Source organism: Chiloscyllium plagiosum, chromosome 36, assembly GCF_004010195.1.
Source record: "Chiloscyllium plagiosum isolate BGI_BamShark_2017 chromosome 36, ASM401019v2, whole genome shotgun sequence".
Classification (NCBI taxonomy): Eukaryota; Metazoa; Chordata; class Chondrichthyes; order Orectolobiformes; family Hemiscylliidae; genus Chiloscyllium; species Chiloscyllium plagiosum.
Genome location: NC_057745.1, coordinates 16,623,716 through 16,647,969, shown reverse-complemented (window position 1 = coordinate 16,647,969; position 24,254 = coordinate 16,623,716). Strand labels below are relative to the sequence as shown.

The window sequence follows — 24,254 nt, the reverse complement described above, 5'->3', positions numbered from 1 at the left end:
CTTCCCTTAATCAGTTACGGTTTCATAGCAATCCAAGAGTTTTGCATTAACTTCTACACTTACCGTTATTCTGCTCAATGTACAGATTTTTCCAACACTAGATTTAAAATTCTCAAAATGCCACTGGGGTATATGAACTCAAATCCCTGAATGGTTAGAGCAGCATCTGAATTGCTAGGTGAGTTGCACAAACTACCATTTATACATAATCAATCTTTTATGCTATAATTCTGTGCACATTTACAACTCAAGAGAAATCAATTCACAAAATGCTTGAAAATCAACATTTAAATTAAATGCAGGATTCCTTTAGTTACAATTCCACAGTACTAATCCTGAACATGCACTTCACTTTTTAAATAATGGATTTATTTGGTATCATTGATCAGATCATGGGCTTAATGCTTATTTTATGCATTAATAGATTTTAATGCTCAATGTCCACGCCAACTCCATGCCGTTCTGCACATGCACAATGTCAGCTGCTGACAGAGCAGTTTTCAGTGAGAGGTACTGTACAGAGAGCAGCTTTTTTTTAATGTACTGTGTTAAATTCACTTTTGTTTCATTAATAAATGTGATTTCAACCCGCATTCAGGCTGTGCTATACTTTGCATTAGACTTTTAGGCTAACAATTGAGAGTGATATTTGGTTGATTTTTGAACAATCATTGATGTTTTACTGGTCTGCCCCTAACCCCACTTTTCCCAGAGGTCCCATTATTTCTATTAAGTGATTTTCTATTAAGCGAAGTTTCACTGGAACACAACTACGGTGTTATAGGAGAACTACCTATATCTAAAACATTTAACAGATCTATAAAAGAAATCAGCTTTAAGATTCAATGAATCTGGGATGCAGCTATTATACATGCCTAGATGCAGATTGTATTCATATTATAAATGGGGTGACAGCAAATTTGACACAGATTTTATACAACTACAAAGAATATTCACAATTGAAGTATCAAAGCCAGACTTTCCTATAACAGAATAACGTTTTTGTTAAGAAATTCTTTATAAATGAAAGAAATCTAAACAGATTCACTGGCTTGTCCATTTGTCTGTGAATGGATCACTACATTTGAAATCCATTATAATAAGAGCAATAACATCTTGTTCTCAAAGAATATGGAGGACTGTTAATCTCTTGTACAGCTTTGAAAAATGTGGTGCTGGGAAAACACAGCAGGCCAGGCAGCATCCGAGGAGCAGGAGAATCGACGTTTCAGGCATAAGCCCTTCTTCAGATTCCTGAAGAAGGGCTTATGCCCAAAACGTCGATTCTCCTGCTCCTCGGATGCTGCCTGGCCTGCTGTGTTTTTCCAGCACCACATTTTTCAACTCTGGTCTCCAGCATCTGCAGCCCTCACTTTTTCCCTCTTGTACAGACTTATACACTACCAACTTGGGTTACAAACAGCATGAGAGAAATCCTTTTTGTGGTTGTTTCTTATCAAATTACATGCTGTGATAAATTCAAAAGCACAAATATGTACTTTTCATGCAGTCATCCTACTTTACATAATCTGCCACCAGTGGTCAACAATGGATATATCGCACAATGTTCCAGTGTGTAGCCATGCAGTACCAGATTTTTGAACAGTAGCCATTATTGGATTAAGGAGAGGGGAGAAAAGGAACAAATAACCAAAATACAATTTGCGTTATTTTTCTAAACTTCAGCTGAACTATGCCTGCTGGTAAAATAAGGACTTCAGTGATATAACAAAAACAGCAATTGGAGGAGAAACTCAGCGGATCGGATAGCATCTGTGGAGAGAGAAAGCAGAGTTAATGTTTCGAGTCCAGTGACCCCTTCGGGTGCTTCAAATGCTGCCAGACCAGAGTTTCTCCAGCAATTTCTGTCTTTGTTCCAGATTTCCAGCATCTGCAATTCTTTGTTTAATTTATTGATTATAAAGTCCCATTTCCAGTTCGAATTGAAAATTCTGACATTTGGTGAATAGTAAGTGTGGATGTATAATGGTTGTTTTTATATTGTTTTATGATAATCACACTAAATCAAAAGGTTCTGCAACAAGTGATATGTAAAATACATGAAAAAGGTTCTTTGTAAATGCATATTCCCTACATCAAAGGAAAAAATTGTGTTTGCAAGGTCTACATAATTTTTTTTAAGAAGAATCGCTGTTGTTACATAGGACATGGCAGCAAATTTGCACACCCATAAGCAATATGGTGTAAAGAAAGTATGGTTGAACAATAGTCCAGAAACACTTTTCTGTTACACTTTGTTGAACTGGCAATGTTAATGACAATAGTCTAATGATTAGCAACTCATCATGGAATGATTAACTCTGCGTTAGTTTGTTTAAAGCTATGAAATGCTTAATAAGTTATTAAGCAGATGTTACAGCAGATTTTGGAGTGTACCATTTGCAAATCCAAAGTAGACTAACTGCCAGGCAAAGCTACAACATTGTACACTCAGGACATATGAAGTCCTTAACAATTAACTTTCTTAAAGGAAGGTACATGTGTAACACTGGCCAGCTCTGATCATAATATAATTAGAGTTAAATCTTAATATTTTGTAATCTTATCCAATATTGCCATCTCTGTTAAAGGTGCTAGTTTCACAAAGATGACTGAAAATGTGACAAAAGTTGCCCAGGTAACACTCTAAGTGGAAAATCAAGTGATGATGATGGGTTATATTTAGAACTGTTTTCAAACAGAATGAAGGTAACGATGTACCCATGGTTAAAGGGAAGGCACATGGAATATTAGAACTATAAGGGTTAACAAGAAATGTAAATGCAAATCTTATTGCAACAGAAACCATTTTGCTCACATGAAGTATTTAACTCATATGAGAAAAGAACACAGGATTGCATGAAATTAAAAAAAAAAGCATCAAGATTCCCAGAAAAGAAGTTGTTAGGATGGCAATTTTTAAAATCAATGTTAGAAGATAAAATATCATGAAGGACTATGTAAGGGATTAGCAACATTGTAAGATGTCTTCAAACTGATTCTCAGGTTATAGCAGAGCTGCTAAGTAATAATTTTAGGTCAGTCTTCAGTCTTATAGATGATAGTTATATGTTTCAGGTGTATGTTGCTCATTGTTCAAGCATACAAATAATAAGTAGATAGTCATGTAACTGAACAAAAAAAATTACCAAAGAATCGCAGATGCTGTAATTCAGAAATATAAAAAAAAACAGAACTTGCTGGGAAACTCAGCAGGTCTGGCAACATCTGTGGAGAGAAATCAGAGTTAACGTTTCAGGTTGAGTGACACCAGAACAGATTGTAGTTAGGAAAAGGTTGGTAATTATGCAGAAGATGGGGTGGAGTTGGAGCAAACGATAGGTGGAGAGGGAGCCCAAAGAGAGAAAAACAGTTGGACAGACAAAGGACTGGTAGAGGGTCAGCCTGGAAAGATCAATAGCTGCTTGCTCCCAATTCCCAATGAGCTGCTATTGATTCCCTGGGCAGATAAAGAGCAAAACTTGAGTGAACTTTGTCCTTAAATCAGAGTTAACGTTTCAGGTTGAGTGACACCAGAACAGATTGTAGTTAGGAAAAGGTTGGTAATTATGCAGAAGATGGGATGGAGTTGGAGCAAACGTTAGGTGGAGAGGGAGCCCAAAGAGAGAAAAACAGTTGGACAGACAAAGGACTGGTAGAAGGTCAGCCTGGAAAGATCAATAGCTGCTTGCTCCCAATCCCCAATGAGCTGCTATTGATTCCCTGGGCAGATAAAGAGCAAAACTTGAGTGAACTTTGTCCTTCATGTCTCATCACTAGACATGAACAAAATCAAAACACCACAACAGCATTTTTAAGCCAATCTGCTTAGAATAGCTGGGTTCATGTCAAACCCCCTTTTCACATCCCCTCAGTTTTACATTCCACAGAAAATCCTGCCGGGTAGGTTAGGTTGAAATCAGGGCTCAACTCCATTAAACTCTCATCATAAATATCAGGATGGACAAATAGTCACAGATCCAATTTTTCACTTACAAAACATTACATAAATGTGACATAAATAATGAGATCAGGTGTTGGGACACATCTCCATCAATGGGTACAGTGATTCTTGAAGTGGCTCATTTTGGGGCAAGGAGGGATGAGTGATAATTCTACATAAGTTTTAAAAAATCATCACAACCAGGAGTTTACCTAAGTCTCAGTGTTAAGGTTTACAATTACCTTTAACATATTTTGAAAGTAAAAAAGTACAGGTTAGTAACCCTAAAAATAAATATTGCACATGACCTGTCAGACTTCATTGAAGCCACTAGATGTTGCTCTAATATCAACTCACTTGGATTTCTCTCAAGTGCTACACTGCTCAAGACCTGCCACCCTGAGTCAGCCAAAAATAGCACATTTTCAAGCAAGGGTACTATTCTTTGTATCTGCTTCAAAACATATCTCTGCATTTATAAGTTTTGCAATTCCAATATCCATTTTACACCTCTTTAACTGTAAAAAGGGGCTAACATTAGGCCCAATCTCACTAACTTAGAAAATGCATACATGTTGAAAGCTTTCCTCAATAAACCTTCTGAATACATGCAACTTGCAACCAAAGTTGCACTAACTGTCTTGCAGGGAGTTAATCTTCTAGTGGAGCAGGTTAGGACTGATGTAAATTAAAGTATTAGTTTACTGATTTATAAAGTACCCAGTTTATCATTAGATCCACTGTGTAAGCTTATCTAGAGTATGAGACAAGCATTTCTTCAAAATATTCCAAACCTCGAAAATGCATTTATGGTTCAAAGTCAGACCATAACTTATCCTGTGTAGTGAAACATTCTGTTTTAATGCAAATGGCTTCTTTAAAACACAGGTATAGATTTATGCTCTCCACAAATCTACTGATCCTACTGAAACACACTAATCCACAGAATTCCCTGAGATAATCTTCTTCATTGTCTACTACTGCACCTATTTTGGTGTCATCTGCAAACTTACTACCATACCTATTATATTCACATTCAAATCATTTCTATAAATGACAAAAAGCTGGGGACCCAGCACTGATCCTTGTGCACACTTCTTGTCACATGGTTCAAAGAACAACCCTCCAACACCACTTTCTGTCTTCAATCCCATCTAGTATTCCATTGACTAGCTCCCCCTGGAACCCATGGCTCTAACCTTACCTTGCAGTCTATTGTGCGGAACCTCATCAAACACTTTACTGAAGTCCATACAGACATTGTCTATCACTCTGCCTTCATTAGTCTTTTCTGAAATCTCTTCAACAAGTTAGTGAGACACAGTTTTCCATGCTGATTATCCTTGATCAATCCTTGCCTTTCCAAATGCACAGAAATCCTGTCCCTCAGAATCCCATCCAACAACTTATGCACCACTGACTTCAGGCCCACTGGTCTGTAGTTCTCTGGATTTTCCCTACACTCTTTCTTAAATAATGTCATCACATTAGCCACCCTCCAGTCTTCTGGCACCTCACCCATAGCTGTCAATTATACAAATATCTCAGCAAGGGGCCCAGCAATCTCTTCCCTCACTTTGCACAAAGTTCTGAGATACACCTGATCAGGTGCCAGGGATTTATTTACCTTTATGCATTTTAAGACCTCCAATACCTCCTCTCCTGCGTTATTAACTCTTTTCAAATCATCACTATTCATTTCCCCCAAGTTCCCTACCTTCCGTGTCCTTCTCCACAGTAAATACTTAATGCAAAATCAGCTCCAGGATTTCTGTTCCTCCAACCTTCAGTCCCGTTTTTTTCCATAGGTGTTTCAGTTTAAAATTAATAATCAACATGATGCATTCCAATACTCAAACAAATTTCAAATCTTCTTGGCCAATGTTAAAATAGGACCCCTCATTTACATGCCAATTTCAATTTCTATCTCCTTGCTGCAAATGTCCAGAACAGGTAATTTATCATTTCTATACCCCTTGTTAATTTTAGGAGCTATCTATATTATCCTTATGTCTTTTAAAATACAAAGCTATATTCCAGTTGATTTAGATGACCTAAAATTATTTAATCGATCAACTTATTTCACAATTTGAAACCCGTATTTTAGACATATTTACGGGACTTGAGAGTTTCTGACTCTAATGTCAACATAGTTGCTGTAGAGACTATGAAACATATAAGACAAGTATCTCAAAGTTGATTCTATCTTCTACAGCGTTCAGACTTTTTTTTCAGTTTTATCTGGAAGAATGACTATTTCTGAAACCCACAAGATGGATGTAACTTCAGAGCAATTTTCTGTTTGGATTTCTCAGATCACTGCCACTCTTGGAGCCTTTCTCATTTGACGTCATCCCTTAATGGTATGTAGCTGGGCTAACATTTATTGCTGATCACTAATTTTCCAGTGAGCAGATAAGAGTTAACCACATTACTGTGGGTCTGGAGTCATACTTAGATGAGACTGGATAAGGTTGGCAGATTTTCTTCCCTGGAGGACATTAGTGAACCAGATGGGTTTTTATGACATCAGCATAGTTGCTGTTAGACCAGTTGTTTTTTTTAAGTCCAGATTTTTTATTGAATTCAAATGTCACCATCTGCCATGCTGTGATATGAAACCAGTTCCTAGGACATTAGCCTGACATTACGACAACATTATCACTATCCCCTAACTCCTGTCCCTTCCTTGAGGGAAACTGCAAATGATGGTAGTTTGCACTGTCGTTCATGAAGTTTTCGAACTTGGGGCCACCAATGAACAGGTGGAGAGGAGAAATGAAAAATGACAGCACAGGAGGCCTCAAACTCTCAAGGCTGAAAACCCAGCTGCTCTGCTACTGTGGATACTGGATAAAGAATAACTATTATATGAAAACCATTATTTTCATCCTTACTGCTGACTGTGTGACTTATGCTCTCAGTTGCAAACTGAATTAGTCCATTGAAGTTTATAATTTGTAACTGTCTTGGATTCAATGTGCAGCTTGAACCTAGTGAAATGGACATTACTGTCAGTAAGTGCCCACTTATTGGGAGTCTCTGTTTGAACAGGTATTATGCATTTACTTCATCATTTCTCTATTTCAATTTTCTTTTAAACAATCTATTTTTCAATTATCATTGCTGATTTCCTTATGTCTGAATGTTTAAGAAACAATACACAAAGCAGCATAACTTTAATGAACAACTTGATTTGGTCAGTGCATCATATTTCCCTAAAAGGCTCATCTTCTCTTCAAATCTAGTGGATACATTGAATGTTGTTTCACCAAATTTCTGTTGACACTGAAATGGATGACATAAATTCCTTGTGGTTTGAGCTGTTCTGCCTGGAATATACTGGTGCCACGACCACTGACTGGACTAATTTCTAGCATAGAGCTGATGGTCTGAGTGGCCTCCTTCCTTGCCATAATGATGCTAAAACTTTGTTGAAGTTAATACTAATTTGATTCAGATCTTATGGCACTCTTGCATGTTCGGAATTTTGAGTGACAATTAAATGTTTGGGCACTGAATGCATTTATGCAGAATTTCTTGAAATCCTTCTTTCATTTTTACAAAATCTGTTACCTTGAGGCTACGCTAACTTGAAAACCTTAAGACTGGACACATCTGAGATTTTGATTTGGCATGCATTTATTAAGAACTAATTGAGTTATGATTTTATCTTCTTGAAGGAGATGCCTGTGGGGCCCTGACTGTTGAAAGAAAGCTATTTTTATAAATGGTAACAGTTACATGACAATTCATTTTCTGGGACACAATATTTTAATTGGTGGTAATGGAGAATATCTTTATGCATGCAGGCCTTCATTGCTGAGGCTTTGTCATTTCCTCAAACACCAAGTAGCACTGAGAAGCTGGGATTCTTGGCACTGAGGAATAACATTGCAGGAAATATCAATGTGCTCTTGATACCAATTCCTGTTGTTCAAGTACAATATGTGACACTGAATCTAAGTTTCAGACATTTCATTATCAGAGCTTATTGTTTCTCTGACTTAGGGGGAGGCAGGACGATACTAGTTGTAGTGATTGTAATGAGGTCAGCCAGGTGGACCTCAGAATATGAGTTCCCCAATTGGAACTGTCAATCTGGTCCAATCAGGGAGCCCTGGCTGACAGATAAAGAGCATTAGATATCCTCTGACTAGATTAGAGTGGTGCTGGAAAAGCACAGCAGGTCAGGCAGCATCCAAGGAGGAGGAAAATCGACGTTTTGGGCAAAAACCCTTCATCAGGAAATACAGGCAGTTCTGATAGCAATCATTATTGACTGTTGTAAAACCCATCTGATTCACTAATGTCCTTCAGGGAAAGAAACTTGCCATCGATACCTGGTCTGATCCACTCTACATGTGACTCCAGAGCCACTGTAGTTAACTGTTGTTACCAGAGCATAGCGGCTGCTCTCTCATTGGGGTGATTTTAACCTGAGGGCCACCTGATCTCAGGCGAGGGAAGAGGTTGAGAAGGAGAGTCCTTCATGGTAACCTCAAACCAGTGATGGGAATGAAACCCACTGCTCTGTAAACCAAGGATCCAGCCAACTGAGCTAAACCGATTCCCTCTGGATAACTAGGAATGGGCAATAAATACTGGTCCGGCCAGTGATGCCAACCGTTGATGAATAAATTAAAATAAACTCCAACCTTTTGAGAACAAAAAATGCAGGAAATCACAGTGGGTCAGGCAGCATCTGTGGAGAGACAGCAAACTATCCCGATTTGACAGATGCACCAGCAGGTTCAGGAACAGTTTCTTCCCAGCCATATTAGACTGACGCATCAACACTCGAGCCTCAATAAGCAATGTAACCTCCATGTATCTGTCTAAGTCTTTTTGATCTGTACATCCTTGCTTTACTATGATCTGCCCGCACTGCTCAAACAAAACTTTCCACTGTACTTCGGTACACGTGACAATAAATCAATCAATCAATCATCTGCAATAATTTGCTCCAACCTTTTGAGCATCTCCAATCTGTCCATCCTACCAGTAGTCACCAAGTTGTTTAGTCATCTCAATGCTCTTCTTTGCAATTGCCCACAAACTCCCTGCGGCTCTCCAACCATATCCCTTTCTCTGAAAGACATTGCTGTAGATCCAGCTGTCCAGCCAAATCTTTGATACCTCCTCCAAAACGGCCCGCACATCTCAGTATCTTTTTATCTCATGCAACTTGGTGCCATTTTCTACACTTATGAAATATTTTAAATAGATACATATCATTGTATTAATTTTATATTTTTTTTTAGAAAAACTGCAAACATGATTGCTGTGCATTAGTGATTTTTCCATCCAAACAAAAAAAAAAATCACTCAGTAGTGGTGTCAAGTTGAAAAATCCTACATCTTGCATTTGTATTTTTAAAATCAGAACTTACTTGCACACTAACCACAATCACCAAAGATGTTGCCACAGTAACAGCAAATGATTGATAATCAGAAAGATGTGTCCCATCATCTCTTGTAGTGTCACAAAATGCACCGTATGGAATAAAGAAAAGAACAATGGAGGTGTAGACTCCTTGGACTATGCAGATGAAGAACTCCCGCTTATTGAACAATAGGTTAAGTTGTCCTGGTTCATAGAGTCTTGTGTATTCCAAACTCTTCTGTTCATTGACATCCTATGGAAAAAAACAAGTGAAATTAGTCAGAAAGGAATCTCAACAGTCAGTCAGGCACATTGGTAATGATGTATCACATTGATGAAACAGATTCTGAATCAGATATTGTTCCTATTCTTCTCTTTCCGATATGTCTGAAACACTTTCTCTCTGCTTTGATCAATCATTAGGTAAATAATTTCCCGGCATGCTACTGAGACTGACACAAACCGACCAGCAGCTCGGTTAGAACTCTGACTTGCATTGAATTAGGTCATCTCATTTGGGGTCCCTATGATGGTTGGTAGTCAACAGCGTAGGATAGAATGTGCACATTTGTAGATGCTGGGCAAGGAAAAAAATCAAACTTACCCATGTTGTCTCCTATGGTTAAAGTTAGAAACTAACATTTGGAGAAGCCAGAGAACTCACACCTTAGTTCAAGCTGATATCTCCAGAGGTGAGGAGGAGAGAATCATTTGTAAGTCCTTTAATTAAAAAAAAATCTTAAAATATATATATGGTGTAACATGATCCTCCAAATTGCAGGAAACGCATGTGGAGCTCTCAATCCTGACTAAACTCGAGGCAACACTGATCTTCCATAACCATGGTTCTCACCCATTGTGGTTGACAGGACCCTCAACCGTACCTGAACTATCATCTGTGCTTCCACCCTTGCCCCTTCCCATTACTCACAACAGCGTGATTTGGTCCCTGTTGTTCTCATTTTTCATCCCATTAACATTCAAAGCATTCTCAGTCTTTTCAGACAACTAGAGCAAAACACCACCACCAAACACTTCTTCCCCTCACTGTCCCATCTGCATTTCACAGGTATCGTTCTCTCTGGGACACACTAGTCCCTTCTCTGAGCAGCAGCACTACCCCCCTTCCCATGGCACTTTCCCATGTAACCACATAAGGTGTAACATCTATCCCTTCACCTTCTCCCTGCTCCATCCAAGGGCCTCAACAGTTTTTCCAGGTGAAGCAGCATTTCACCTGTACCTCCTCCAATCTTGTGAATTGTATTCGCTACACCCAATGTGGCCTACTCTACATTGGAGAAACCAAATGTAGATTGGGTGACTGCTTTGCCAAACACCTCTGATCGATGTGCAAGCATGACCCCAACCTTCCCATAGCTGGTCATTTTAACACAGCATCCTGCTTGCATACCCACATGTCTGTCCTCACTATACTGAGATCACAGTGCAAACTAGAGGAGCAATATCCCATCTTTAAACAAGGCAGTATACAACCTTCTGGGCTTAATATTGAGTTCAAGACCTTTAAATTGTGAACACAATCCTTCCCTTTCTTTTAGCCTTGCTTGTTACATTTTCTGTCACCGTTCTCTCCCCTCCCCGACTCCAGTCTGGCAGGTAGACACACCATCGTTTTGCTATTCTGACATTCCGATCACTTAATCTGAACTATCAACATCCTTTCTCCCCCAGCAATCCAACCACTCCCCCCACTGCATAACTGATGTCCCCTCCACACTTCAGCTGTTATGAAGAGTTACCAAGAAATACCATTGACATTCAAAGGAAAAGCAGAAAGGAACATTGCAAGTTTTAGCCTGACTGCTCTTAAGGCCAATTGTTCTGTGCCTGGTCCAATCAGTGATGAAGCAACACCAACGATTTGTTTAATGTTTCCCTACATTAACAGTACAGAGACAATCTCGCCCTGATCTTGACTGTAAGAGTGTTAAATTAAATTAATTTTTGAAAGCTTTTAATTGTGCTGAATCCACAAACTCCTCTGAAGTTAGCACTGTATGATCAAGGTCAATTTGCTGTTCTGGTGGCAAAATAACACATTAGACATAACTGAAGCTCAACGAAGATTTAGAATGGAGTAGAGAGCATTTGGTCCAGGCTTGGGCCACATTGCAGCTGTACTGGTAGACATTTGCACATGAACCCTTCACTCAATTGAACAATAAATATGCAGATAATTGCAATAAGGATGGAATATTCATAAAGCTACAGTCAATTTTCTGATCTGCTGGACCAGAAGAGTTTATTGGAATTGATATACACAGAGGTTCCTATTACTGGCAAAAATTCCATGCTTATGAAACACACTCATTCTCAACAGAATTCAAAGATTACTTTACCTGATCAAATATACCCATGGCCAGAACAGGAAGAGAAGTGTAAACTATGTTGTACAAGGTAATAAACCACTGATCATAAACAGTCTGTAAAAAAACAAAGGACTGTAAAATTTAATTGAAAACTACCAACTTATCATATTCATGGTAACAAATGCATATCAAGTAAATAATCTTCTAAACAAATTTATTTTGTATTATGAAGCAGTTATTAAACTGGAAATGGGCAATACAACTACAGAAGAGGATTTTTAAGAGGTTGGTACTTATTAGAAAGTATGTTACATTTCTTGATACACAACACTCCAATTTGATAATGCAATAAATAGGCAAATATCAACAAGTATTCAGAGATACTACATTTCCACAGGGTCTTCATTTTCACAGAGATTTTACAAATGCTGTATTTCTACAGTCTCATGTTCATGTAAATCCCAAAAATTGCAAAATATTTTCAAAAGTAATTTGAATTATTTCCAAATCAATTTTACCAGCTATTAAACGTAATTTGAAGATTTTACAGCACTATTTCTATTTTAATGCACCAGAACTTAAAGCAAATTTCATTTGGTTTTGGCCTTGGAATAATTTTGAATCTATGAATAACGTTAACAAATTTTCATTTAGATGCAAATGCATCACATAACATTTCTTGTTCTATTGCAAAATGCAAATGCAAATATAATGATAGGTTAATTAATTCCTATTGTGATGGGACTCATTATAAAATTCATAAAGAAATAGTTTTCATTTTAAATTTCATACAACTAGGAATGTCTCTAAAATTAACTATGTCACCTGAACATGTCAAAAATCCTGAACTCTGCCTCAGCAATTGATTCTTTTTACGCATCTCATTTGATGTCGATATATTGACTCTGATATGTTCAGAACAAATGATCAATACTCCAGGGAAGCCACTGACCTGTGCAGAGAATCCACAGAAGAAACCAAACCAGAAATGTACAAGAGTGAATGCAAAATTCTTGTAGAAAAAGTAATAGAGGAACTTGCACATTCTCAAATAGGACCATCTCCCATGGACTAACAAAAGTCGCTGAAGGTATCGGAATTGTCCAAATGAATAGTCACTGGCTAGAACAGCCTGCATGCCTTCCTGGCCACTGATCCCAACTCCAATGTGCGCATCTGTGTATAAAGCAATGATAGTTAGTGCGTTAAAGAATTAACTAGTACATTTAAATTAAATATTGTTCCAAGACTAAGCTTCAAGAAGATAAATCTCTCATGCAACATTGGTAAGGTAACTTATTAAATGTGTGTTCAATCATTCTTACTTTCTTTATTACATTTTAATATATTTTCAACATCCAGACACATACTAAATACATACATTGTTACATTCAGGTCAAAATGATTTAAACAAAACATTTTGATCAGAGTTATTCTTCCTCAGGTGAATTATTAGATAACTTTTCACAAAGACCAGATCATCCTCATTATTCAGTTTAGCTGTGACAACACAAGTAAGAGCGTCGACATGGAAGCAAGACGAGAACGCTGTTGCCTAGCAACACTGTCCATTTAACAAGTTCATGTAATGCACAGCAAAGTATTGGATGATCTCTTCTCCCCATATTTTACTGTGGGCCACAATCCTTTAATTGAAGGATATAACCTTGAGACTGCAAAAAAAAATTAAGAAACTGATGGCCATGGAAATGTACACAAAATAGATGGTGATTCAGACTTTTAGATTTATATCCAGGTATTACTTACTTTTAATCATGCTGACATCATTTGCTCCATCGCCTATAGCCAGTGTGACAGCTTTCTTGTACGTTTTGACAAGCTCAACGACTTGGGCTTTCTGTAACGGTGTGACTCGACAGCAAATTACAGTTCTGCACATGCTCGCCAAGTCCAGGAACTCACGCTGCATGTCTGCCTCGAGTGCATGCGCCTGTATAACAGAATGCAAACAAAAAGTCGATTAAGTGCTTAAACAGAAATAAATAAGCCCCTGTCAACAAAATAAGGGTATCCCCTATAGCTGGAGGTATTCTGGTTTTAAGCAACCAGCATGGAGCACAAATAGTCTCTTATTTTGTTTACTTCTAAGCTTTAATGAAGAACACTCTACAATTTTGAACAATATATTCCCTATAGATGCCGTTTACAATTCGTTAAATTATGGGATTTATCCCATTCAAAACTTCGTGATCAACAAGAAAAGGTAAACCTGCAGAGTATATGGTGTCCAATATTTCTGCCAAAGGGCCTGTGCCCGAAACGTCGGATCTCCTGTTCCCTAGATGCTGCCTGACCTGCTGTGCTGTTCCAGCAATAAAGTTTCAACTAACATGCAGCAAATTTACTGAGTCATTTCATTTTTTTAAACTGCCTGTTAATTCTTTAATGCTTATGTACGGGAAGTTGCTAAAGATTGAGAATTAAACTCTTCCCATATTGGCATTAGACACTTTGTAGGCAAGGCATCTGACAACTAAATGCAGTGGTGATCTCTCTCTCTCTCTCTCTCTCTCCTTTACCAAATGCATTCCCTTCCCGGCCTTGGATGATCAGACACAATTGCATGACTTGTGACACTTCTCCCATCACCTCCACCAGACATCCTACAGTCTGAGACCAATAATGCCAAATTTCGGACAGACCTCTACCCTAAAAACTTTCAAATCGCCTAAATTATTTCACATGGAAAATTGGAACTGGCGGACATGGGAGACTTTAATGAATATGAACACTAATTTAGCTTTACAAATGAAATAAATCATAATATTACTGAGGGGGCATTAACTTCAGGCACAAAGATGACTAGTTCAGGAAGTGGAAACATCACTCAGATATGAGCTGTCTTTTAGTCAAGTTACAGACAAAAAAAAAATGCAGATGCTGGAATCCAAAGTAGACATACAGGAGGCTAGAAGAACACAGCGAGCCAGGCAGCATCAGTAGGTGGAGAAGTCAACATTTCGATTATAACCCTTCTTCAGGAGGGCTGTACTTCACCTCCTGATGCTGCCTGGTCTGCTGTGTTCTTCCTGCCTCCTGTATTTTGCTCAAGGGCCCATTCTAGGACCAGCTATCTATTCAACCAAATGAGTAAAGATTGGAAAGGTTAGGATTGTTTTCCTTGGAACAGAGGGAGCTGAGGGATGAGTTAAACAAAACAATGAGGGGCTTGGATAGAGTGGATGGAGAAAACTTGCTTCCTCTAGCTGAGGATTGGTGAAGTGGTTATTGTATATCAGTCCTAATCTGCCCTCACCAGAAGCAGGCATTAAGTATTATGAAGACATGGGTGTACTGTATCTTTAAGACAGTTAGAAGCTAGCAGAACTATGTGACAGCACCAAGTGTTCTCAATAAGATAACAATGTAACACTTAGTCGAAAGCTAGATTAGCTGGATTGCTTGGAAATGACAAAACAGATTCAAATTATGCCAACCAGTTTAAATTATACCCTGAAAAATACCAAATTCCAATCAAGTTTGAATTTAGTATATTGACAATCTTAAAAGCCAATGACATAATCCAATGTTTTGGGGGTATAAGACTGTGGAAAACTGAACAGTTGGGAGGAGAACCGCCAGGCCACCAGCATGTAAAGACTGTGAGAAAAATAGCTCTCTTAAAGATACCTTTATTGATCAGTAACGTGTGAAGCAGAATCCTCAAGAAGAAGAAAAGAAGACAGGAATACAGAGAAGAACCGAAAGCTGCCTGGTTTTGAGATAAGAAGTGCTGTTTTATAAATCTTAATCAGGACTTTTATCGGACCAGTATTGTAGAGGGGAAAGTAAAAGATAGGTTAGAGGAAGGAATTGTAAATAGTTGTTAGTTAATTATTCTTGGTTATACTTTAAGAAATAAAGTTGTTAAATTTTACATTAAGTAGTTCTTGGCCTCTTGAATTTTCACAGATTACTGCACGGGGTAAATCTTTTCTGTACTGCTGATGTTAAGCAGGAGGGTTTACCCCATGTCGGAACAGTACCAAATAAAGCTTGCTGGATCAGCAACAGGAACCTTGGCCAATTTCTTCTTCCAATCACTGTTGTGGCTGGTATCAACTTTTCATTGATTCAGCCAAGTGAACTACAAAGGAACCTCGAATAACCGAATATCAATTATCCAAATATTGGATTATCCGAAGGGGATCTCAAGGTCCCATTGGAAACATTACGTCAAAGAGCTGTTTTGCGTCTTTTGTTTACAGGTACAATGATTTTAAAAGAACTCGGCTCACTGAAATGCTGCCGAGAACAGTCCTGGATAGTCCAGGCACCGTCTCTAAATGACTGACCTCCTGCCCTCTCTCTCTCTCTCTCTCTCCCCCTCTCCTACCACACTTTCCCTGGAGTTCTACACAGGGGTGAATCCTGAACCCCCCTTCCCCAACATTGTCCTGTACAGGGCAAAGGTGGAACCTGTCAAAAAGTTGTGTGTGTGCGCGTGCGTGGTGGGGGGGGGGGGGAAGGGAGTGTTAGACAGTGGGTGAGGATGGATGGGGGTGTGGGTTTGGGGAAGCGGGGTTGGTGGCGAGTGGGGGGCGGTGTTGGACAGGGTTGGGGTGGCAGGTGGGGGCATAGGGTGGGAGTGGAGGGGGTTGGGGGCAGGCGGAGGTCGGACGGGGTTAGGGCGAGGTGGGAGCAGATGGTGTTGGGGCAGGGTCTCGCATGCAGTGTGTTGCTGCCAAGTCTCCTGAACGGGGAGCAGACCTCACAGAATTCTACGAGCCCCAGAGGAAATCAATTAACCGAATAATCAATTATCCGAACAAAATAGTGCCCGCCCATCTCATTTGGATAGTCTGGGTTCCTCTGTATATGGGAAGCTCTTAATTTTCCCATTGTAAGAACTAAATTCATTTATTCACTTCACGATACCAGCCAGGAACAAGCAATTTGTCACTAAGCTCAGCAGGTACACATACTGTGCTCTGTGGTACGTACTCAACAGTAATAGAGAAAAAATTGAAGCTTCAAGCCTTGTTCCGACAATTCCCAAACAAAGCAAAGGTCAGTCAGACAGGGCTCTGAGGACTAATACCCAGTGACAGCTGCTGGAAGTGCATACACATAGGAAAGAAGGTTAGATCTAACTTTTGCAGCTGAATAATCTGTAAATATAATCAGAAAATACTTATAAATTGAAGTATGAGGACGCAGTGCTGAAAGTAGTCCAGTGTTGTTCTGAGGAAAAAGAAGGGCTTCTGTGGGACTGCTTGGAGTCGGTGAAGTGATCCATATTTAAGAGTTCGGCAGCCAACCTGAAAGAATATGCCACTACCATTACTGACTTCATTAGTAAGTGTGTAGGTGACTGCGTATTGAAGAAGTTAATCCAAACATTCCCCAACTGGAAACCATGGAAGGAACTGGGAGATCCACTCCCTACTGAAGTCCAGGTCTGAGGCGTTCAGGTTGTGACCCTGACCTATACAGGAAATCTAGGAACAACCTTCGCAAGGCCATCAGAGATGCCAAGAAGTAATTCAAAACTAAGCTTGAGACCCAGACTAGCCATATGGACAACCGTTGTTTATGGCAAGGCTTACATGACAAAACAGGCCACAAATGAAGTCAAACAGAATCACGGGCAGCAGTACATCCCTATCCGATGACCTTAATCCATTCTACCCTCACTTTGATCAGAAGGGCAGTGAAACGATATCACCTATCCCTACAGTCTCGGATGTACCTGTACCCATGGTGACCATTACAAACATTAGATTGGCCTTCTTAAGGGTGAACCCACAGAAAGCTCCTGGCTGTGCACTCAGATCCTGTGCAGACTAGCCTGCAGGAGTACACACAGACATCTTTAACCTCTCCTTACTACAATCTCAAATCCACACCTCTTTCAAGAAGAGCTCCATCATCCCAGTGCCAAAGAGAAATCATGCAGTCTGCCTCAATGACTACTGCCCAGTGGCTGTGACCTCCAGAATTATGAAGTACTTTGTGAGGTTGGTCATGGCTCACGTCAACTCCAGCTTCCCAGATTGCTTTGATCCTCTACAATTCACCTACTGACACAACCAGCCCATGCAGATACCATCTCCCTGGGAGAAAGTGAGGACTGCAGATGCTGGGGATCAGAGCTTAAAAATGTGTTGCTGGAAAAACGCAGCAGGTCAGGCAGCATCAAAGGAGAAGGAGAATCGACGATTTGGGCATAAGCCCTTCTTCAGGAATCCAGATTCCTGAAGAAGGGCTTATGCCCGAAACGTCGATTCCCCTGCTCCTTGGATGCTGCCTGACCTGCTGCGCTTTTCCAGCAACACATTTTTACGCTCAGATACCATCTCCCTGGCCGTATAACTCATCCCTGGAACATCTGGACGTCAAGGACACCGATGTCAGACTCCTAATTATTGACTACAGGTCTGCCTTCAACACCATAGCTCCACACAAACTATCTTCAAACTCCAGATTCTAGATCTCTGTCCCCACCCTAAGTGGATTCTCGACTTCCTGACTAACAGACTGCAGTCACTCAGGAAAGGCTACAATGCCTCCTCCACAATAATCCTCAACATCAATGCCCCATAAGGCTGTGTACTAAGCCCCCTACTATACTCCTCAGACACACAACTATGTGCCAAAATTCCACACAAACTCCATTTATAAGTTTGCTGATGACACCACCTTTGTAGGTTGGATGTCTAACGACGACGAGATGGGAGTACAGGAAGGAGAGAAAGAGCGCTAAGCAGCATGGTGTAAAGACAACAATCCCTCCATCAATGTCAGCAAATGAAGGAGCTGGTCATTGACTTCAGGAAGCAGTGGGGAGGGCACGCCCATATCTGCATCAATGAAGCTGAGGTGGAGACAGTCGAGAGCTTCAAGCTCCTGGGAGTGGCAATCACCAACAATCGACCTGGTCCACCCAGATTGACACTACAGTTAAGAAAGCACATCAACGCTGCTGCTTTCTCAGGAGGCTAAGGAAATTCGGCATATCTAGATAGATTGTTACCAATTTTTATAGATGCACCATAGAAGCATTCTATCTGGTTGCATCACAGCTTGGTACGTCAACTGCTCTTCCCAAGACAGCTAGAAACTACAGACAGTTGTGAACACAGCCCAGTCCATCACACAAACCAGCCTTCCATCCACTGACTCTAAACTTCCTGCTGCCTCAAGAAAATAACCGATATAATCAAAGACCCCCACCCCCCATCTCCGTTTATACTCACTTCCACCCTCTTCTGTTGGGCAGAAGATATAAAAGTTTGAATACACGTACAAATAGATTCAAGAATAGCTTCTTCCCTGCTGTTATCAGACTCTTGAATGGACCTCTTAAATATTAATGTGGATCTCACTCTGTACCTTCTCAGAACTGTAACATTGTACCCTGCACTCTGTTCTGTTAACCTGATGTACTTCCATTGTACAATCTGCCTGTGAAGCATGTCAGACAATATCTTTCACTGTCCCTCAGTAGACATGATGGTAATATGAATTTCAGTAAGGCATTTGATAAGGCTCCCCATGGTGGGCTACTCACAAAATACAGAGGCATGGGATCGAGGGTGATTTAGCGGTTTGGATCAGATATTGGCTAGCTGAAAGAAGACAGAGGGCGGTGGTTGATGGGAAATATTCATTCTGGAATTCAGTTACTAGTGGAGTACTGCAAGGATCTGTTTTGGCTCCACTGCTATTTGTCATTAAGAGCATAGAAGGATGAGCTAGTAAATTTGCAGATGACACTAAGGTCGATGGAGTTGTAGATAGTGACAAAGGATGTTGTAAGTTATAGAGAGACATAGATAAGCTGTAGAGTGGGGCTGAGAGGTGGAAAATGGAGTTTAATGCAGAAAAGTGTGAGGTGATTCTCTTTGGAAGGAGTAACAGGAATGCAGAGTACTGGGCTAATGGTAAGATTCTTGTTAGTGTAGATGAGCAGAGAGATCGCGGTGTCCATGTACATAGATCCTTTAAAGTTGCCACCCAAGTTGATAGTGTTGTTAGGAAGGCATACGGTGTGTTAGCTTTTATTGGTAGAGTGATTGAGTTTCGGAACCATGAGATCACGCTGCAGCTGTACAAAACTCTGGTATGGCCACATTTGGAGTATCGCGTACAGTTCTGGTCACCGCATTATAGGAAGGATGTGAAAACTTTGGAAAGAGTTCTGAGAAGATTTACTAGGATGTTGCCTGGTATGGAGGGAAGGTCTTTCAGAGAAAGGCTGAGGGACTTAAGGCTGTTTTTGTTAGAGAGAAGAAGGTTGAGAGGTGAATTAATTGAGACATGTAAGATAGTCAGAGGGTTAGATAGGGTGGACAGTGAGAGCCTTTTTCCTTGGATGGTGATGGCTAGCATGAGGGGACATAGCTTTAAATTAAGGGGTGATAGATATAGGTCGGATGTTAGAGAGTAGTCGGGGCGTGAAACACATGATCTGCAACTGTAGTGGATTCGCCAACTTTAAGGGCATTTAAGTGGTCATTGGATAGGCATATGGACGAGAATAGAGTAGTGTAGGTTAGATGGGCTTCAGATTGATTCCACAGGTCAGCGCAACATCGAGGGCCGAAGGGCCTGTACAGCGCTGTAATGTTCTATGTTCTAAAAACTCAAATAAAATAGCGAGTTTTGAGAAGATTTGTAGCTCAGGTTGAGGTTTCGGATGTAAGTTTACTACAGCTGGAAGATTCATTTCCAACGTTTCATTACCCTACTAGGTAACATCTTCAGTGGGCCTCAGGTGAAGTAATGCTGAAAATTCCTGCTTTCTATTTATATGTTTGGGTTGCTTTGCGTTGGTGATGTCATTTCCCCAAAGAAACCCAAACATATAAATAGAAAGCAGGAATTTTCAGCATTGCTTCGCCTGAGGCCCACTGAAGATGTTACCTAGTAGGGTAATGAAACATCTGGAAATGAACCTTCCAGCTCAGCGAGCAAACCTACATCCAAAACCTCAACCTGAGCTACAAATCTTCTCAAAACTCGCTATTTTATTTGAGTTTTTAGAACATAGAACATTACAGCACTGTAAAAAAGCTTTCAGGGTGACATATGAACAAAATCAGTTAGAGAAGTTAGTGGACTGGCTGCTGGCATGTTTGAATGAGTTACCATCATAACAGCAAAGAGGCAAGAATTAGAGAGGAAAATTGAGCTGAGAGCAATTTAATGACATAGACCTAGTGATTGTACCATAACAGTTACATTTTGGATGGTGAGAGGGTGTATTACAAAGCAAACTGAACCCAGAACAAATTTAATTCTTTGTTCTGGTAAGTAGAATCTTTTATATTACATTATTTAAAGTTTGCACTTATTATATAAGGAATAATACAGATGTCCCTTCAATGCTCAATTTCCCTTAGAATAATGATTTAACCGAGAAAACAAGAAAAATGATCTGCATGGGAAAGTTTTATATATTTCTCTTCAAAGTCACAACAATGATACAGCTTATATAACGTAACCTCATACCTGATTTCATTTACAGTATAGCTCCAATTAAAGCCGAAATATCTTGGTGCACTTTGACAATGTAGTATATGAAATTCACTTATTTTATTTGTGTTCACTGGTTTCTTTTCAATTACCAAAGATCTCCCTGTCTCTATTGTGGAAATCAAGAGTGTGGTGCTGGAAAAGCACAGCCAGTCAGTCAGGCAGCATTTGTGCACTTTTCCAGCACCACACTCTTGACTCTGATCTCCAGCATCTGCAGTCATCACTTTCTCCTATTCTGAAAGTGTCAATATCTTATTGGGGTATGCTGGTTAGCCTCCTGTGTCTGAACTAAATGACCAAATTTTCATTTGTGCACTTTATCAGTGAGCATCAGTGACTAAAACGCAGCAACAACACAATGGGGTGAATACAGATGCCACAGTCTTGATGAAGACCACACACCAGCAGTTAGAGCAGGTATCAGTGAACAGCAACATGATTACGACTGGATCAATTTTTTTCCTCCTTAATCTAAGGACAAGGACCAATTGTCGGATCCATGCTGTTCCTCCAGCTGAGAGGAGCTCAATATGGTCTCTGTGGATCAGTTACTCAACAGACAACTTGCTACATGGGTCTAGACTAGAGTGGTGCTGGAAAGGCACAGCAGGTCAGGCAGCACCCGAGAAGCAGGAAAATCGACATTTCGGGCTAAAGCCCTTCATCAGGAATAGAGGCAGGGTGCTTGCAGAGTGGATAGATAAATGAGAGGGGGGTGGGGGTGGGGAGAAAGTAGCATAGAGGACAATGGGTGAATTGGGTGCAGATGGAGGTGATAGGTCAGAGGGGAGGGTGGAGTGGATAGGTGGAAAGGAAGATAGCAGGTAGGACATGTCATGAGGACGGTGCTGAGCTGAAAGGTTGGAACTGGGGTGAGGTGGGGGAAGGGGAAATGAGGAAACTGGTGAAGTCCACATTGATGCCCTGGGGTTGAAGTGTTCCAAGGCATACAGGTGTCGGGTGGTGAGGGAGCGGCGGTGGAGATGGCCCAGGACCTGCATGTCCTCGGCAAAGTGGGAGGGGGAGTTGAAAAGTTGGGCCATGGGGCGGTGTAGTTGATTGGTGCGGGTGTCCCGGAGATGTTCCCTAAAGTGCTCTGCTAGGAGGCGTCCAGTCTCCCCAAAGTAGAGGAGACCGCATTGGGAGCTATGGATACAATAAATGCTATTGGTGGATGCGCAGGTGAAACTTTGATGGATATGGGAGCGTCCTATAGGGCCTTGGATGGAGGTGAGGGAGGAGTTGTGGACCCAAGTTTTGCAATTCCTGTGGTGGCAGGGGAAGTTTGTGGAAAGCGGAAATGGGTGGGGAGGGAAATATATCCCTGGTGGTGGGGTCCGTTTGGAGGTGGCAGAAATGTCATCAGATGATGTAGTTGGTAGGGTGGAAGGTGAGCACCAGGGGGGTTCTGTCCTTGTTATGGTTGGAGGGGTGGGCAGAGATGTGGGATGTGGACGAGATGCATTGGAGGGCATCTTTAACCACATGGGAAGGGAAATTGCGGTCTCTAAAGAAGGAGGCCATCTGGTGTGTTCTGTGGTGGAACTGGTCCTCCTGGGAGCAGATACAGCGGAGGCGGAGGAATTGGGAATACAGGGATGGCATTTTTGCAGGTGGTAGAGTAGGAAGATGTGTAATCCAGGTAGCTGTGGGAGACGATGGGTTTGTAAAAAAATGTCAGTGTCAAGTTGGTCATCATTAATGGAGATGGAGAGGTCCAGGAAGGGGAGGGAGGTGTCAGAGATGGTCCAGGTAAATTTAAGGTCAGGGTGGAATGTGTCAGTGAAGTTGATGAATTGCTCAACCTCCTCATGGAGCACGAGGTGGCGCCAATGCAGTCATCAATGTAGCAGAGGAAGAGGTGGGGAGTGGTGCCAATGTAACTACGTAGCCAACAAAGAGACAGGCATAGCTGGGGCCCATGCAGATGTCCATGGCTACCCCTTTGGTCTGGAGGAAGTGGGAGGATTCGAAGGAGAAATTGTTAAGGGTGAGGACTAGTTCAGCCAAACGAATGCGAGTGTCAGTGGAAGGGTACTGTTGGGGACGTTAGGAGAGGAAGAAACGGAGGGCTTGGAGGCCCTGGTCAGGGCAGATGGAGATGTAGAGGGACTGGATGTCCATGGTAAAGATGAGGCATTGGGAGCCGGGGAAACAGGAGTCTTGGAGAAGGTGGAGGGCGTGGGTGGTGTCTTGAAGGTATGTGGGGAGTTCCTGGACTAGAGGGGATAGGACAGTGTCAAGGTAGGTAGAGATGAGTTCGGTGGGGCAGGAGCATGCTGAGACAATGGGTCGGCCAGGGTGGTCAGGCTTGTGGATCTTGGGAAGGAGGTAGAACCGGGCAGTGCGGGGTTCCTGGACTATGAAGTTGTAAGCTGTGGGTGGGAGATCTCCTGAGGTGATGAGGTTCTGTATGGTCTTGGAGATGATGGTTTGGTGATGGGGGGTGGAGTCATGGTTAGGATTGGACTTATATGCAACATTCGTGACCATGTTCGGTTTTCACACTTACCAAACTGTGTCCATTAATAACCAACGCATAGTCTCCCATAACAGTCTCTTCAATCACTGATTCTAACTTCAAAGTTCCATTCTTTTCAGAGACAGCATGTCCATTGCAAATAGACGTTCCCATCATTTGCTGTGTCGCTTTCCTGGAATGCAAAGCGCATCATAGAACTTTGCGATTTTATTAAAATAAAACTCAAGTACCCACTAACCTAGATATTTTGATTGATGTTATTAAAACTATGTTAATTGGAAATTCTAAACTCCAATTCTTTCAAACGAGGCAAAAATCCCATTAAGAATTGATTCATTCCCCCAAGAAATTGCTAATCTTCTAATTTCACGAACTGTAAAAAAAAAACTTCACATAACTTTAATGAGAAGCAATTGTCATCTTCATGCTTTTCTTTTGGGTCACTCAGCTGTTACCACTTCCACACGTGGAATTCTTCCCATCAAATTCTTATGCTTCTTTCGGAATGCTTAAAGCCAGTAGCACATTCATAATGTTCAATGATATTCTGTAGCCTCAGGGTCTGTGACATTAACTAATGTTTTTTTTAACATTGCCTTAAAGCAC

The 24,254-nt window shown here is 40.8% G+C and overlaps 1 protein-coding gene across 5 annotated transcripts in view; it reads right to left on the bottom strand.

The window, feature by feature from the left end:
• Positions 1–24,254, bottom strand: part of atp8b4 (ATPase phospholipid transporting 8B4) — a 246,700-nt gene that overhangs the window by 6,767 nt on the left and 215,679 nt on the right. For all 5 annotated transcript variants that reach the window (XM_043677403.1, XM_043677404.1, XM_043677405.1 and 2 more), the window contains 5 exons: positions 23,679–23,820; positions 13,430–13,613; positions 12,615–12,838; positions 11,693–11,776; positions 9,337–9,582 (listed from right to left, as the gene is read on the bottom strand). In XM_043677403.1, coding sequence (XP_043533338.1) covers positions 9,337–9,582; positions 11,693–11,776; positions 12,615–12,838; positions 13,430–13,613; positions 23,679–23,820 — 880 coding nt within the window. The remainder of the gene's footprint in view (positions 1–9,336; positions 9,583–11,692; positions 11,777–12,614; positions 12,839–13,429; positions 13,614–23,678; positions 23,821–24,254) is intronic.